This window comes from Leptonychotes weddellii, chromosome 6 (genome assembly GCF_054177405.1).
Source record: "Leptonychotes weddellii isolate Sample4059 chromosome 6, ASM5417740v2, whole genome shotgun sequence".
Classification (NCBI taxonomy): domain Eukaryota; kingdom Metazoa; phylum Chordata; class Mammalia; order Carnivora; family Phocidae; genus Leptonychotes; species Leptonychotes weddellii.
Genome location: NC_138374.1, coordinates 112,531,017 through 112,543,965, shown reverse-complemented (window position 1 = coordinate 112,543,965; position 12,949 = coordinate 112,531,017). Strand labels below are relative to the sequence as shown.

Below are 12,949 nucleotides of genomic sequence, written 5' to 3'. Positions count from 1 at the left end.
CAGAAAGCCGTGGTTTACCTTGGGGCTCTCTCCTGGTGTCGTACGCTCTCTATATACATATGACAAATGTATAATGACATGAATTCATCATTCTAACATCATTCAGAGTATTTTCACTGCCCTAAAAATCCTCTGTGCTCCACCTGCTCATCCCTCCTCCCCCCACCCAGCAACTAACAACTGATCTTGTTCTCGTTTCCATAGTTTCCGCCTTTTCCAGAATGTCATATATTTGGAATCATACAGTATGTAGCCTTTTCAGACTGGCTTCTTTCACTCAGTGACTGACCTTTAAGTCTCCCCCATGACTTTTCCATGGCTGGATGGCTCACACACCTTTGTTTGGTGTATCCTCGGATGTGAAGTATTCCACACTATGAATGTGCCATAAAATATTAATCGTTGCAGGTTTTGGCAACACCAACAACACCACAGGAACAGTCGTGCATAAGTATGAACATTTCCACCAGGCAGATTCCTAGAAATGGAATTGCTGGGTCAAAGCATGTATAATTTTAAACCTTGGTCAACGCTGCCAAATTGTTCTCCAAAAAGGCTGCAATGACTATGACAGTGCCCTTTCCACACACCCTCACCAACACCAGATATGATTAATCCATTACAGAATTGCTTTTATCATGAGCAACACGCCCCCCCGCCCCCCCCCCCCGTGGGCTTTAATTAAAATGGAAGTGTGTGGGGCCCCTGCTGTTTGGCAGGCACTGTGCTAAGCATGGCGCTTGCCTTATCTCTAACTCCCCCCGAGGCTGGAATCGCTATCGTTCTCCTTTGCAAGAGGAAGAACTTCACCAGTAAGAGGCAAGACTTTAAATCGGTCTGGCCCTGCGGCTCCTGCCCGCAGCGTCTCCCGTGTGGGACCACCGGACCAAGTCTGGCTGGAGTCCGTCTGGAGGCGCTCCCAGAAAGGCGGGCGTGCGGAGTGAGGCCGCTCTTTGCCTCCAGCCTCCCGTGTCTCCTCTCCCAGTCGCCACTGGAGGCAGTGGAACCGCATCTTTCGCTGGAAGTGCCATGACGTGATCAAGTCCAAGGTCTTCTATTGGCTGGTGATCCTGGTCGTTGCCCTCAACACCCTGTCAATCGCCTCCGAGCACCACAACCAGCCTCTGTGGCTGACCCACTTGCAAGGTGAGACACAACAGAGTGAAGCCGGGAAGAGGACAGATGAGGCCAATGGCCAAAGCCAGCCAGTAGCAGCTCAGGTTTGGCAGAAGACGTCAGGCAGATATTGACATTGTTTTCTAGAAATTACAGGCTGGTAGTACTTCTTTCCTCGTGGCATTACCAGGGGATAGAGCAACTCTTTGGGAAGCCCAGGCGTCTGGGTAGAGGATCACAATTTCGGATACCGAACATAAGGATTACAAGCAATCTAGATCTCCAAGCATCCAAGTTCAAATTCTACTCCCAAAACAGCAATCTTTCACCAACTATTTATTGCATGCATACTATATGTAAGGCATAGAAAAAGAACTCAGACGCGGAGAGAATTAATATACTGCTTTTGCCTTCCAGGAGCGTTCTTAGCCAGAGGAGAAGATGCTCACGAATAATGTCAAATCCATATAGGGACGGCACCAATAGAGGCAAATATGAGGTAGCAAGAGAAGGATTACAGGGGAGGAATGTTGGAGCTCCATGGATCTTAAAGAATAAGTAGATGAGCCCCCCAGCAGTCAAAGGGAGGGGAGGATTCCCACAGAAGGAACAGCATGTGCAAAGATGTGCAGATATAGAACAGTATGGAGAATTCAGGGAGCTGTAAGAACTTCATATGTGACTGAGAGCAGCAGGAGGGGTGTTTGCTCATAGAGGCCCTTAAATACTTGAGTAAAATGTGGGGACTTTAAGCCTCAGGCGATGGGAAGCTAATGAAAAGTTGTCAGCAGGAATAGAACACGATCAGACTGGAGTTTCTGAAAGATCAGCTTTGGTGGAAGTCAAGTCAGCCTCATCCCCGTGATAGATGTGCCTCTGCATGTGGAGCTCTGGACTGCGAAAAGGCAGAGACTAAGAGAACCGGGAGACCAGTCCCAACATGGTGGACCAACTAAGCGCGCTCCCCACTGTAGACACATAGCAATGCTGCCTAAGTCATAATAACAATATTTCAAAGAAAGGCAAGGAAGTCTCTGGATGGCAGAAATGAAGAAACCACTGAAAGCCAGAGCAGTGAGCTCATGAGTTGATTTCCAGGAACATTCTAGACCTAGAGCTAAACTCTAAAGGGTGGCGGTTGGGTTCTTAATGCGCATGCAGGGACAGGAGACTGGTCCCACAGCCTGGGTGAGGTGAGGAACAGAACTGACCCCCTGCATAGAGCCAGAGCCTAGGGCTGCCCTTATGTGAGGGAAGCAAAAATTTCACCACATTGGGCCAGGGAAAGAAGGTGGAAGTTTATCCGTGCTGGAGGCTCTGGGAATAAGGGAAAATGTCTCAGGTGAAAAATTGAAACCCAATCTATGCCCTGTATAAGTATGGGGTCCAGTTTGCACTGTTCCATATGGTATAGGGACCCTAAGCTAAGATAGTAACATAAAAAACTAGTCACAGGCAAGTGAAACCCCTGTGGTGCCCAGCAGAAGCAAACACAAGCCACCCCTTAGGGATGCTTCTCAACCCAAGGCATACAGAATTCCTGCAGGGAAAATGTTTCCCAAAGAAGAGCTCACAACAAAACAATCGCAAACCAAATTAGGAAGAGGGCCACCCTGAGGAAGAATTATCAAGCACAACCAACAGGAGTTAGCAACCCCAGGAGCCTAAAGTAGTAGAACAGTACAAAAGACACTATGCTTAAAGTGATGAAAAAGATAAAAGAAGGGATATAACGAGAAAAGAAGACTGTCTTTTCCTATGGGAAGGAGCTAGGGAAAAATGCACTAGATGAGATGCATGCGTGCATGCATTCATTGCCACCAATCTTCTCGAGATCCCCTTGACTTTGCCAAGCATTGCCAATGCATTGTCAATGCCCAAATGTGGACAAGATGTGAATACTGTCCACCAAAAGGAGTCAGAGATTTGAGGTTCCTGACCTATGCAGATAAATGGGTGGTAGCGCCACTTACTGAGATGGGGAAGGCAATCAATGGCTGGGTGTGTTTGGGGGTGGGGGAGGATGGGCAGTACTCAGCAACTTAGTCTTGGGCATGTTGAGTTTGAGGTACCTTTGAGATATCCCAGTGGAAATGTCAAGAAGGCAGATGGAAAAACAGGTCTGGAACTCAATGGAGAGGTCTGAGTTGAAGAATTAAAATTCAGGAGTCATTGGCAGGGATGGCCATTGAAGCGACAGTCTTAGAAGATAGCACCAGACCAGCAGAGGATAGCATATGCTAAATGTACAGCTCAAGGTCAGCATCCAAAGATTAGGTAAAGAATTGCATCTGCAGAGGAAGCTTGGGAAAAGCAGGAGAAGCAGAAGAAATCCAGAGGGATATGGGGTCACAGAAGCTAAAGAAAGAGAATATTTGAAAAAGCAAAGCTGGTCAACTGTGCCCAGGGCTTCTGGGAGGTCAGGAAAAAATGAGGGTTAAAATGCCCATTGGATTTAGTGACCTGGAAGTCATTGGTAAGCCTGAGAGAGTTTGTTGGTGGTGTGATCAGGTGGACTCAGTTAGGTATGAGTTAGAGAGCAAATAGGGCAGGGCAGGGTGGGCAGAAGTGAAGGGATCCAAGTAGATAACTCTGGAAGTTTGGCTGTGATAGGGAGGAGAGAGCTAGGGCAGCAGCTACGGGGAAAATGGGGACTTGGGCATTTAAAAATGGTAATGGGAGAATCCAGTTGAAAGAAGTTAAACACACAAGAAAGAAAAGGGATCATTGACAGTGGATTTTGTGAGGTGGGGGTTGGGGGGTGGGCAAAGCATAGGTGGACAGGTTGGCTTTGGATAGGTGGAGGACCCCCTCCTCCAGCAGGAGAGAAGGACGTGTACAGTAATGAGAGAGTGGCAGAGCTTAATTAACTTAAGTGAAATTAAAAGTAATAAGACTCACTTGAGTTAAACGTGGTATGGTTTAGCGTTTGAGAAATTTACATCAGCCTTCCTTCAATGGGCAAACATTTGCCAGGTTTTACGGATTTTGAGAGTGGAAAAGGGATGATGTTTTGGAAACATGGTGAGGGTGCTTGGGGCGGAGGGCTCGGCCAAGGCAGAGGCCTGGAGGCAGGGCGGGGAGGGAGGGAGAGAGCAGCGCTGAGGCTGGGTCGCCCACCCTGCAGACGTGGCCAACCGGGTGCTGCTGGCCCTCTTCACCATCGAGATGCTGATGAAGATATACGGGCTGGGACTGCGTCAGTACTTCATGTCCATCTTCAACCGCTTCGACTGCTTCGTGGTGTGCAGCGGCATCCTGGAGATCCTGCTCGTGGAATGGGGCGCCATGAGCCCCCTGGGCATCTCCGTGCTGCGCTGCATCCGCCTCCTTAGGATCTTCAAGATCACCAAGTGAGCTCCGGGCGGCGGGCAGGCGCAGCTCCCGGGGGGACCCAAGAGGACAGCGTGCCTGGTCTGGTCCGCACGGGCTCATTCCCTGTGGTCTGGGGTCTGGGCAAGTTCACATGTGGCCTCTTGCCCAGGACTTCCCTCCCTCCTTGAAAGAAATGACTTTCCCCTGTTGACCTCATTCCTTTATTTTTTCCTCCTTACCTCTTACCATCTTGTGGCAGGGCAGGGATGCTGGGGGGCATGGAGAGGAGAGAGGAAAGAGGATAAGAAGAGCGTGGGAGAGGGAGGAAGGAGAGGAAGATGAGAGGAAAGGAGAAGTGGGGAAAGGCGATGGAAATGAGGAGGCGGAATGAATAAGGAGGGAGGGAGCATGGTGAGGGAGCAGAGACGTGCTCATCGGTTTCCCAGGGTTTATTGGGCACCCTCCTGAGCTGGGGACTGTGCTAGGCACAGGGGGTGCAGGGGTGCATGGGAGAGACGTGGTCCTTACTCTCATGGGGTCTGCAGTCTGGTGGTGTGACGCCCCTTCTCCCTCTGCATCCCCTCAGGCCTGAGCCTTTGCCCTAGCCTGGCCAGACCTCAGGCAGGCCGCGGAGGGGGCGCTGGAGGGGGGCGCTGCTCCTCTCTACCTGTGACCCTCTGCCTTCAGGTACTGGACATCTCTGAGCAACCTGGTGGCGTCCCTGCTCAACTCCATCCGCTCTATCGCCTCCTTACTGCTGCTGCTCTTCCTCTTCATCATCATCTTCGCCCTGCTGGGCATGCAGCTCTTCGGGGGCAGGTATGACTTTGAGGACATGGAGGTGCGGCGCAGCAACTTTGACAACTTCCCGCAGGCCCTCATCAGTGTCTTCCAGGTAGGCGGTGCTGCAGGTGCTGAATCGCACTTCTGTCTTTCAGGAGTAGGGTGGGCATCACCTCCTCCAGGAAGCCTTCTCGGATCTGCTGGTTTGAGTTCAAGGTCCCTATCCAGGCTCCGTCTTCCCCTGTGCTCCTCTCCATTGCAATAGTTGCTATTTGTCTCCTCCACCCTCCGGAGCCTAGGAGCTGCGCCCAATTTGACCTATTTGTCTCTGTCCCTGGTACCTAGCAGAGTTCTGGCCCATAGCAGGGTCCCTGATGCTGACTGAATGGCGTCCAGGGGCCTGTTTCTCTCCCATGCACTACTCCTCTCTCTGAGCGTAGAGTCAGACAGTGAGCTCTCCCCCAACAAGACTGAAAAAGCCCCAGAGAAATACCAACCGTTTCTCACTGTGAAGACATGGCTCAGCTAATGTTCTCTAGAAGCTACCAAAGGAGCGTGGCTGTGACTTACCTGAGGCCTCCAGAGCCACGGGCCTCCTGGAGGAGTTTCCTCAGTGTCAGGCAGAGAAATGCTCCCCTGTGTTGGAGCCGGCCCTCACGAGGAACATCACCTTGTTGGCACCAGTGAGAAGGGCAATGTGTGGCCATCAGCTGGTCTTGTAGATGACCTCACCCTCTCTTCCATTCACCCCATGGCTGGTCGGCCATCACGTCTGACAAGGCACTTGACATTTCACACTAGTTCTGGAGGCTGGGAGGCCAGGAGGCCTGGGTGGGCTCAGTACAGTTAAGCCTGGGCATTAGGAACAGAGACAGGGAGGTGGTGACCCCACAGTCAAAGTCCTTGGCCCTGGAGCGGCAGCAGTAATATTTCTGACCATTGGAAGAGGTTCCAGGAGGAGAGCCGGGACCTTTCATCCTGGCCGTGGATGAAGAGAGGAAAGGTCTAGGGGCCTTTTGGGCCATGTGGTCCCGAGAGAAGACCCTCAAGTCCCTCTGTGCCACCCCCCACTGTGTTCCCTCTCCCCCTAGGTCCTGACAGGTGAAGACTGGAACTCCATGATGTATAACGGGATCATGGCCTACGGCGGACCATCCTACCCGGGGGTGCTAGTGTGTGTTTATTTCATCATCCTTTTCGTCTGTGGCAATTGTATCCCCTTGGGAGGAAGAGGGCACAGAAAAGAGCTGAGGGAGGGGATGGGAGAGACGGTCTGAAAACAGGGGGTCAAGGGCACGCACATGCCAGGCAGCAGGCCCTCTGGCTGGAGGGGCACCCCCAGACTCATGGTGTGGGGCAGGGGGCTAGGACATAGCATATAGCAAGTGCAGGATAATTCCTTCCACTGGGAAAGTTCAAGGACTACAGAGGTGACTGGTTATAGACGGGAGGATTTCATCCCAGAGAGGCTGGTGAGCCTGGAGCAGGCAGGAGGAAGGACAAGTTTTGGCTGTGGGGCCATGAAGATGGTGGGCAGCCTGGTCCAAAGGTTTGGGAGGCAGGGAGGGAGGAATGAGCAAAGAGGAGCCCGAGAATGAGGCAAGCAGATGGGAGGTGAGGTGGATGGGGCAGGAAGAGCCAGCAGTTCCCCGGGGGTTCTGACGTCTGCACATGGAATTTGGTATTATGAGTAGAGGGGGTGGAGAGGGAACCAGTGTTCCTTGAGCTCATGTGTGCCGAGCATGACGCTCACGGACAATGCCTCACTGGCTCCCCACACAGCCCCGTGTGGGAGCGGGGATCAGTCCTGGATGGGAAATGGGGGGCCCTCAAGGCTCATCATGGGCACCCCTGTGCAGCCAGGCTTCCCTGAGGATGCTCGCCCATGTCCTCGTGCCCATGCCATCCCATGTGGTAATTCTGGCAAGAGGTTCTCTGACAAGCCCACCAAAGGAGTGGGGTTAAGTCCTGCCAACCCCTGGGCAGGGTTGGATCCTGGCCCCAGAGGTTTCCCTTTCATCCACAACCCAAGACTCCTTAGCAGGATGCCCTCAGATATCCTGCTCAATGTCTTCCTGGCCATCGCTGTGGACAACCTGGCTGAGGCCGAGAGCCTGACTTCTGCCCAGAAGGCCAAGGCTGAGGAGAGAAAGCGCAGGAAGATGTCCAAGTGAGTGCTACATCCCCAGCAGGGAGGGACATGGCGTGCTTGGTGGTGGTCTCCCAGCTCTGCGCAGGCAGCTCCTTGGAGCCTGATGAGCAGGGGTTCTGCCACCATGACCCCTGCCCCAGGGGGCAGCCTTCTGCAACCAGCACGTCTAGGGATGGCTGATGTCCTATGAGGTGTCCCTGGGCGCAGAACTGGAGGTGGCCTCAGGAAATGTGACGGCAGAGCCAGGCGGGTTGGACCAGGGGACCCTGGTGGGGAGTTCTAGGAATTCAGCCGGCCCTGCCACTGAGTCACCGTGCTTCTTGCTTTCCCTCTGCTGAGCCGGGGGCATGTCAAATGTGAAGTGGTGGTTGGCTTCTCTGGTCTGTTACAATTCTCTCCCTCTCCGAGTTTGTTGTGTAACTCTCCGGAGCCTGAGACTCTTCTCTAGGAGGAGACAGGTCTCCCAGACAGTGTTTCTCAAACTCTAATTGCAAATGAATCACCTGGGGATCTTGTTAAAATACTGACTCTGATTCAGGAAGTCTGGGGTGGGGTTGATGGTCTGCATTTCTAACAAGCTCCCAGGTGGCATGGATGCTGCGGGCTGGAGAACCATACTGAGTGGCTCTAGACAAAGGCCTGCTTCCTCCAGTGTCCATGCCTGCAGGAATGGTATGCCCATTCCTGGGAGGCAGGCTGGGAAGAGAAAGAGAGAAAGACCAGCAATGGTTGAGCCCCACCTTGGACCAAACCATGCTCCCACACTGAATTCTTTTTTTTTTTTTTTTTTAAAGATTTTATTTATTTATTTGAGAGAGAGAATGAGACACAGAGAGCACGAGAGGGAGGAGGGTCAGAGGGAGAAGCAGACTCCCCTCAGAGCAGGGAGCCCGATGCGGGACTCGATCCCGGGACTCCAGGATCATGACCTGAGCCGAAGGCAGTCGCTCAACCAACTGAGCCACCCAGGCGCCCCTGAATTCTTTATGAAAAAGGTGCAAAGCCACTTTCCACCCATTTACCCATCAATGAACACTGAGTGTGGCTGACCAGTGAGCCATATTTAGCCACAGGCCCAAGCTGGGCATCATGCCCTCTCATCACAGACTTGCCCAGGCCTGTAACCTTTCCCTTTTGGCAGCCTACACTGTTCCATCCTCCACAGAGCCCCCTGAGCCCTTGGTGCAGGATCCCCCTGAGGGTGCCATCAGACTAAGCAAATCCCCGAGAACTGTCTGGTTGGGCTTCCACTGTGGGCTTCCTCGGTTTTTTAACTCAGGGGTCTCCCAGACAAGTCAGAGGAGGAGAAATCAGTGATGGCCAAGAAGCTGGAACAGAAACCCAAGGGTGAGGGCATCCCTACCACCGCCAAGGTGAGCATATCATGTGGGGTATTTTCAGAGGCAGGATGGGGAGGAACTCTGCAAGTCCTCTGGGTCACCCCCATGACTTAGGGTGCTGGTGGGTGGGTAGGGAGGTGGAGAGGGACTATCTGCTTGGTTATCAGCCAGGTGAGGGCATCTGTCTCCACTCTACTGGAGAGAAAGTCAATGGCTACACTCCCACAAGGAATCCTTTGTACTGAGAGGCACAGATGCCCCAGTCTGGGAACCAGAATTCCTCAGAGTCCCAGCTTCCTACCCCAGTCAGGGTGTCTCCTGCCCCACTTGACACCCCCTGTTCCATTGTGAGACCCAGACAGGATGCCCACCACTTCCTGCTTGCTCCAGCCTCGCTCTGCTCAACCCTTCTGGAAGCTGAGGAAGCAGAGGTCAGAGGGTTGGGGAGATGGGCCCCAGAGAACTAAACTGGGAGTGCCATGCACAGGCTCAGACAGGCTGAGGTCTTGGCAACTCATCTGACCATTCTGGGCCTGGCTTCTCATTTGTAAAGAGGGAATGATCCTAATATTCCCTACTCCCCAGGCTGTAGGGAGGATTGAGCTACCGCCCACACTGACCCTCCAGTAAATGCTCAGTAAGCGGAAACTGCAGGTTTGCTTTCGTCATCTTCATTGTATTCCTTCCGACAGCTGAAAATCGATGAATTTGAATCTAATGTCAATGAAGTGAAGGATCCCTACCCTTCAGCTGACTTCCCAGGTGAGGATCCTGGGACTGTCGGGGGTGTATCCTGGGGCTGATTTCTCTCCAGGGGCAATCTCTTGCATGTCCCCTACCTGGACACTTCCATGAGGGGATCACGACACAGAGACATCCCTTCTGACCTAGTCACACATGTAAGCCATCTGCCAGCCTGCCTCTCCCTACAATACACACGATCGAAAACCCCACACATTCTATTTTCATTTAATTCAGCTAGTATTTGTTGAGTGCGCATTATGTACTTCAGTGCTGAGGACTCCGTTTTCAAGTTTTCCATTCTGGCCACACAGAGCAGACCACAGACGAGGACATGTCTGTCTATATGGGGTAGGAGATGGACAGGTTCCTCGCCCCCAAAGTGTCCGGCAGTGCTGGGGGCTAGACTGACACATGAATAAATAGAATCTTGACTTGCACTGTGGGAAAATCAAAATGAAGGAGACAAGGGTAGGGTGGGCAGGCGGGTAATACACAGCCACAGATGAACTATGAACGTCTCCCAAATGCAAATAACCGTGGCTGCCGCAGAAAACCATTCATCTGTGCCAAGGAGAGAACACCTTGGGAAGAGCAGAACCAGGCTGGGCTCATGTGAAAGAGCCACGTGGAAGAGGCCTGAAAGCCCCAGAGCTCTGAGGTTCTCTCTTAGCTCACTCACGGGTCCTCGGAGCACAGGGTCACTGGTGCAATTTCACGGCTATTTGTGGAATTGGCTGATTAGCATCTGTTTGCCCCAGTGACTCTTAAGCTCCAGGGGGACTTTTTGTGCTCCAAATGGCACCCACGTAGGCACTCAATAAATAGAATGAATGAACACATGAAAGGATTTTGCAAAGTGAATGTGTGGGGAGCATGGAGTTGATAGAGACAGGACTAATAATATTTCTTCAAATGTCTGCTAGCAATGAATATTTGGGTTTTAAAATAATTCATCTCAAGCTGTTTCATCTAAGGACCATGACCTAGCAGATGAGCGTGGCTGGTATGCCGGGGAAAATGGCTGACCCAGGAAATGGGAGGTTAAGGAAAGGGAAAAGGGTTAGAAAGAAGGGGGAGGGTAGAGGGTCGAGGGGATGTGGGGTGGGCAGTTGGAAGAGAGTTCTCACCAAGGAGGTTGAATATGTTTATCCTGCTTCTTTCCAAAGACCATCTGAAATGGCTTAAGCTTAGGACAAAATATATGTACAATGAAATTAACAAAATGGGCATAGACAAGGGAAAAAAGAAAGCAAATATACTAACTCCAAGAATTAACAGTTTCTTCCATTAAACATAAGATGTGTTTCAGGGTCCTTGGCAGCCAGGGCAAGATGGGAAGTGTCACATTAGGACACTGGTTGTGAGGAAGGAGAAAGGGTGGTGAAGCTGAGAGCCTGTGCGGAGAGCAGAATCGAGTGGAGAGAGCAGAATATAGTGGCTCTTTCTGGGCTTCCCCAAGGGGCTCTGTCAGGGGGCCAGTAGAGGTAGGGATGAGGTGACTATGGGGTGAGGGCAACAAGAGACTGGGCAAGACCTGCACAATGAGGGGCACCCCGACTTTTGACAGTGCCCTCCAGTTTGATCACTGAATCCTCGCCTCCCCCTTCTCCCTGAGGAGCTCAGGTAGTCAGCTGTCTCATAAGGCCATAAGACCTACCAATAAACCTAGAGGGTCCATCTCTTCCTCCTCTACCCCTCCCACCCTGGTATCTGCCTCCGTACTGGCGCCTGGCTGAAGCTCAAGGAATATTGATTCTTTTTTTTTTTTTCATGCTGGCAGTTCCTCTCTGAAATGATTATTTTTAGAATCCTAGCCCAGGAGAGGAACTCAGAGTCTATTTATTTCAACAAGCCTCCTGCCCCTAATCAATTTCACAAACTGAGAAGCTGAAGCCCAAGAAGGACAGTGACTTGCCTAGTTGGCTCAGCAAGTTAGGGGCAGAGCCTGGACCACACCTCAGGTCTCAACTGAAGCAGGGTCCCCTCTCTACTTCCCAGCTGCGAGCATTTGAGATGGTGTGAGCCCAGCCCTGAGGCAGAAGATGAAACAGCAAGGCTCCTTGACTTTGCTCCTGGCCCCACTTCAGGAGGGTTCTGGGACCGACAGTTTTCCCTGACAGTTCACACCTACTCCCTGAGGGGAAAGGGAGATGCCTGGGATGGACTCTGCTGACATCCTCGTGGCCAGCATTGACCTGCTACCACCCTCACTTTCTGGTTGCTGGGGGTTCATGGCTGCATTCAGAGCACAGAAGCCTGGGGAGCAGTAAAGTATGTAAAGATGCCCCCGATTTCTCTTTCTCCCCTCCCCACAGGCGATGATGAAGAAGATGAGCCTGAGATTCCCGTGAGCCCCCGACCACGCCCCCTGGCTGAGCTGCAGCTGAAAGAGAAGGCAGTACCCATTCCAGAAGCCAGCTCCTTCTTCATCTTCAGCCCCACCAACAAGTGGGTGGCCCCATGGCTGCTGTGTCGGGTGACTGATGGGGCTCTCAAAAAGGGCTGGTTTCTGCTCTGAAAAGACCCCTTTCTCCTGATTCTCTGGGCTTACAATTACACCGTGAGAAACTGACTCCCTTAACTAAGATCTTGCGCCCTGTTTAAAATGCTAGTATCTCTGGGAGAAGTAGTGCTTGAAACCTTAGCAGTTACTTACACCTACCCGGTGTATATTTTGTATATTTTGGTTCCTTTCTGAGGGCAAATTTAGACAGGACAAGGGAATGAGAACCAGGTGAAGCTGTAGTTCTTACTGGCTTCACAGTTTTACACCTTTAAAATATGCATAGACTATAGTCATCACAGAGTTTCATCTGTCTGCTTCATGGATGGAGATCAGCCTGCCCCATTCGTTTGGCTGAAAACCACAGGGTGGCGGAGGAGTACTGGGGTGGGTGGGGGGAGGGGTTTGGTTGGGAGAGGGGACTGAGGCTGCAGGAACCGAATGAGGGGCGGGGGTCCCGCGTGTCCAGCCAGAGGACTGTTCAGATGTAGGCCATCCTTCTCCACTGACCCGGGAGGGAGGGTTCCAGTGTCTCTCTGCCAGACAGAGGCTGGAGAGGCCTGAGTGCCCGAGAGCTCACAGCTCTCCTGATCCCCTCGCCGTTTCCCCAACAGGATCCGTGTCTTGTGTCATCGTATTGTCAATGCTACCTGGTTCACCAACTTCATCTTGCTCTTCATCCTGCTCAGCAGTGCTGCACTGGCCGCTGAGGACCCCATCCGGGCCGAGTCTGTGAGGAATCAGGTGATGGTGGACCCCTGCTTTCTGCCAGCACGGCACCCCTCCCCACCCCAGGCCTCAGCCACCCGCACACTTCACTCTGGTGCTCAGAGTTCAATGTATGTTCTACGTGGCCGTAGGCCATCAGAGTCTCTTAGAGTTTAAGTCCCTGGAGGGCCAGGACTGCCCAAACCACTCCTTCTGAACAGTGTTGTCACAGCATGCAGCACAGACAGGCTCTTGATGCCGAGTTTTAATGATGATGGTGATGGTGGT

The 12,949-nt window shown here is 52.2% G+C and overlaps 1 protein-coding gene across 1 annotated transcript in view; it reads left to right on the top strand.

Moving 5' to 3' along the window:
* Positions 1-12,949, top strand: part of CACNA1S (calcium voltage-gated channel subunit alpha1 S) — a 66,484-nt gene that overhangs the window by 27,403 nt on the left and 26,132 nt on the right. The window contains exons 10-18 of the mRNA XM_081823056.1: positions 986-1,146; positions 4,244-4,469; positions 5,119-5,326; positions 6,306-6,426; positions 7,270-7,384; positions 8,646-8,739; positions 9,399-9,468; positions 11,766-11,898; positions 12,568-12,724. Coding sequence (XP_081679182.1) covers positions 986-1,146; positions 4,244-4,469; positions 5,119-5,326; positions 6,306-6,426; positions 7,270-7,384; positions 8,646-8,739; positions 9,399-9,468; positions 11,766-11,898; positions 12,568-12,724 — 1,285 coding nt within the window. The remainder of the gene's footprint in view (positions 1-985; positions 1,147-4,243; positions 4,470-5,118; positions 5,327-6,305; positions 6,427-7,269; positions 7,385-8,645; positions 8,740-9,398; positions 9,469-11,765; positions 11,899-12,567; positions 12,725-12,949) is intronic.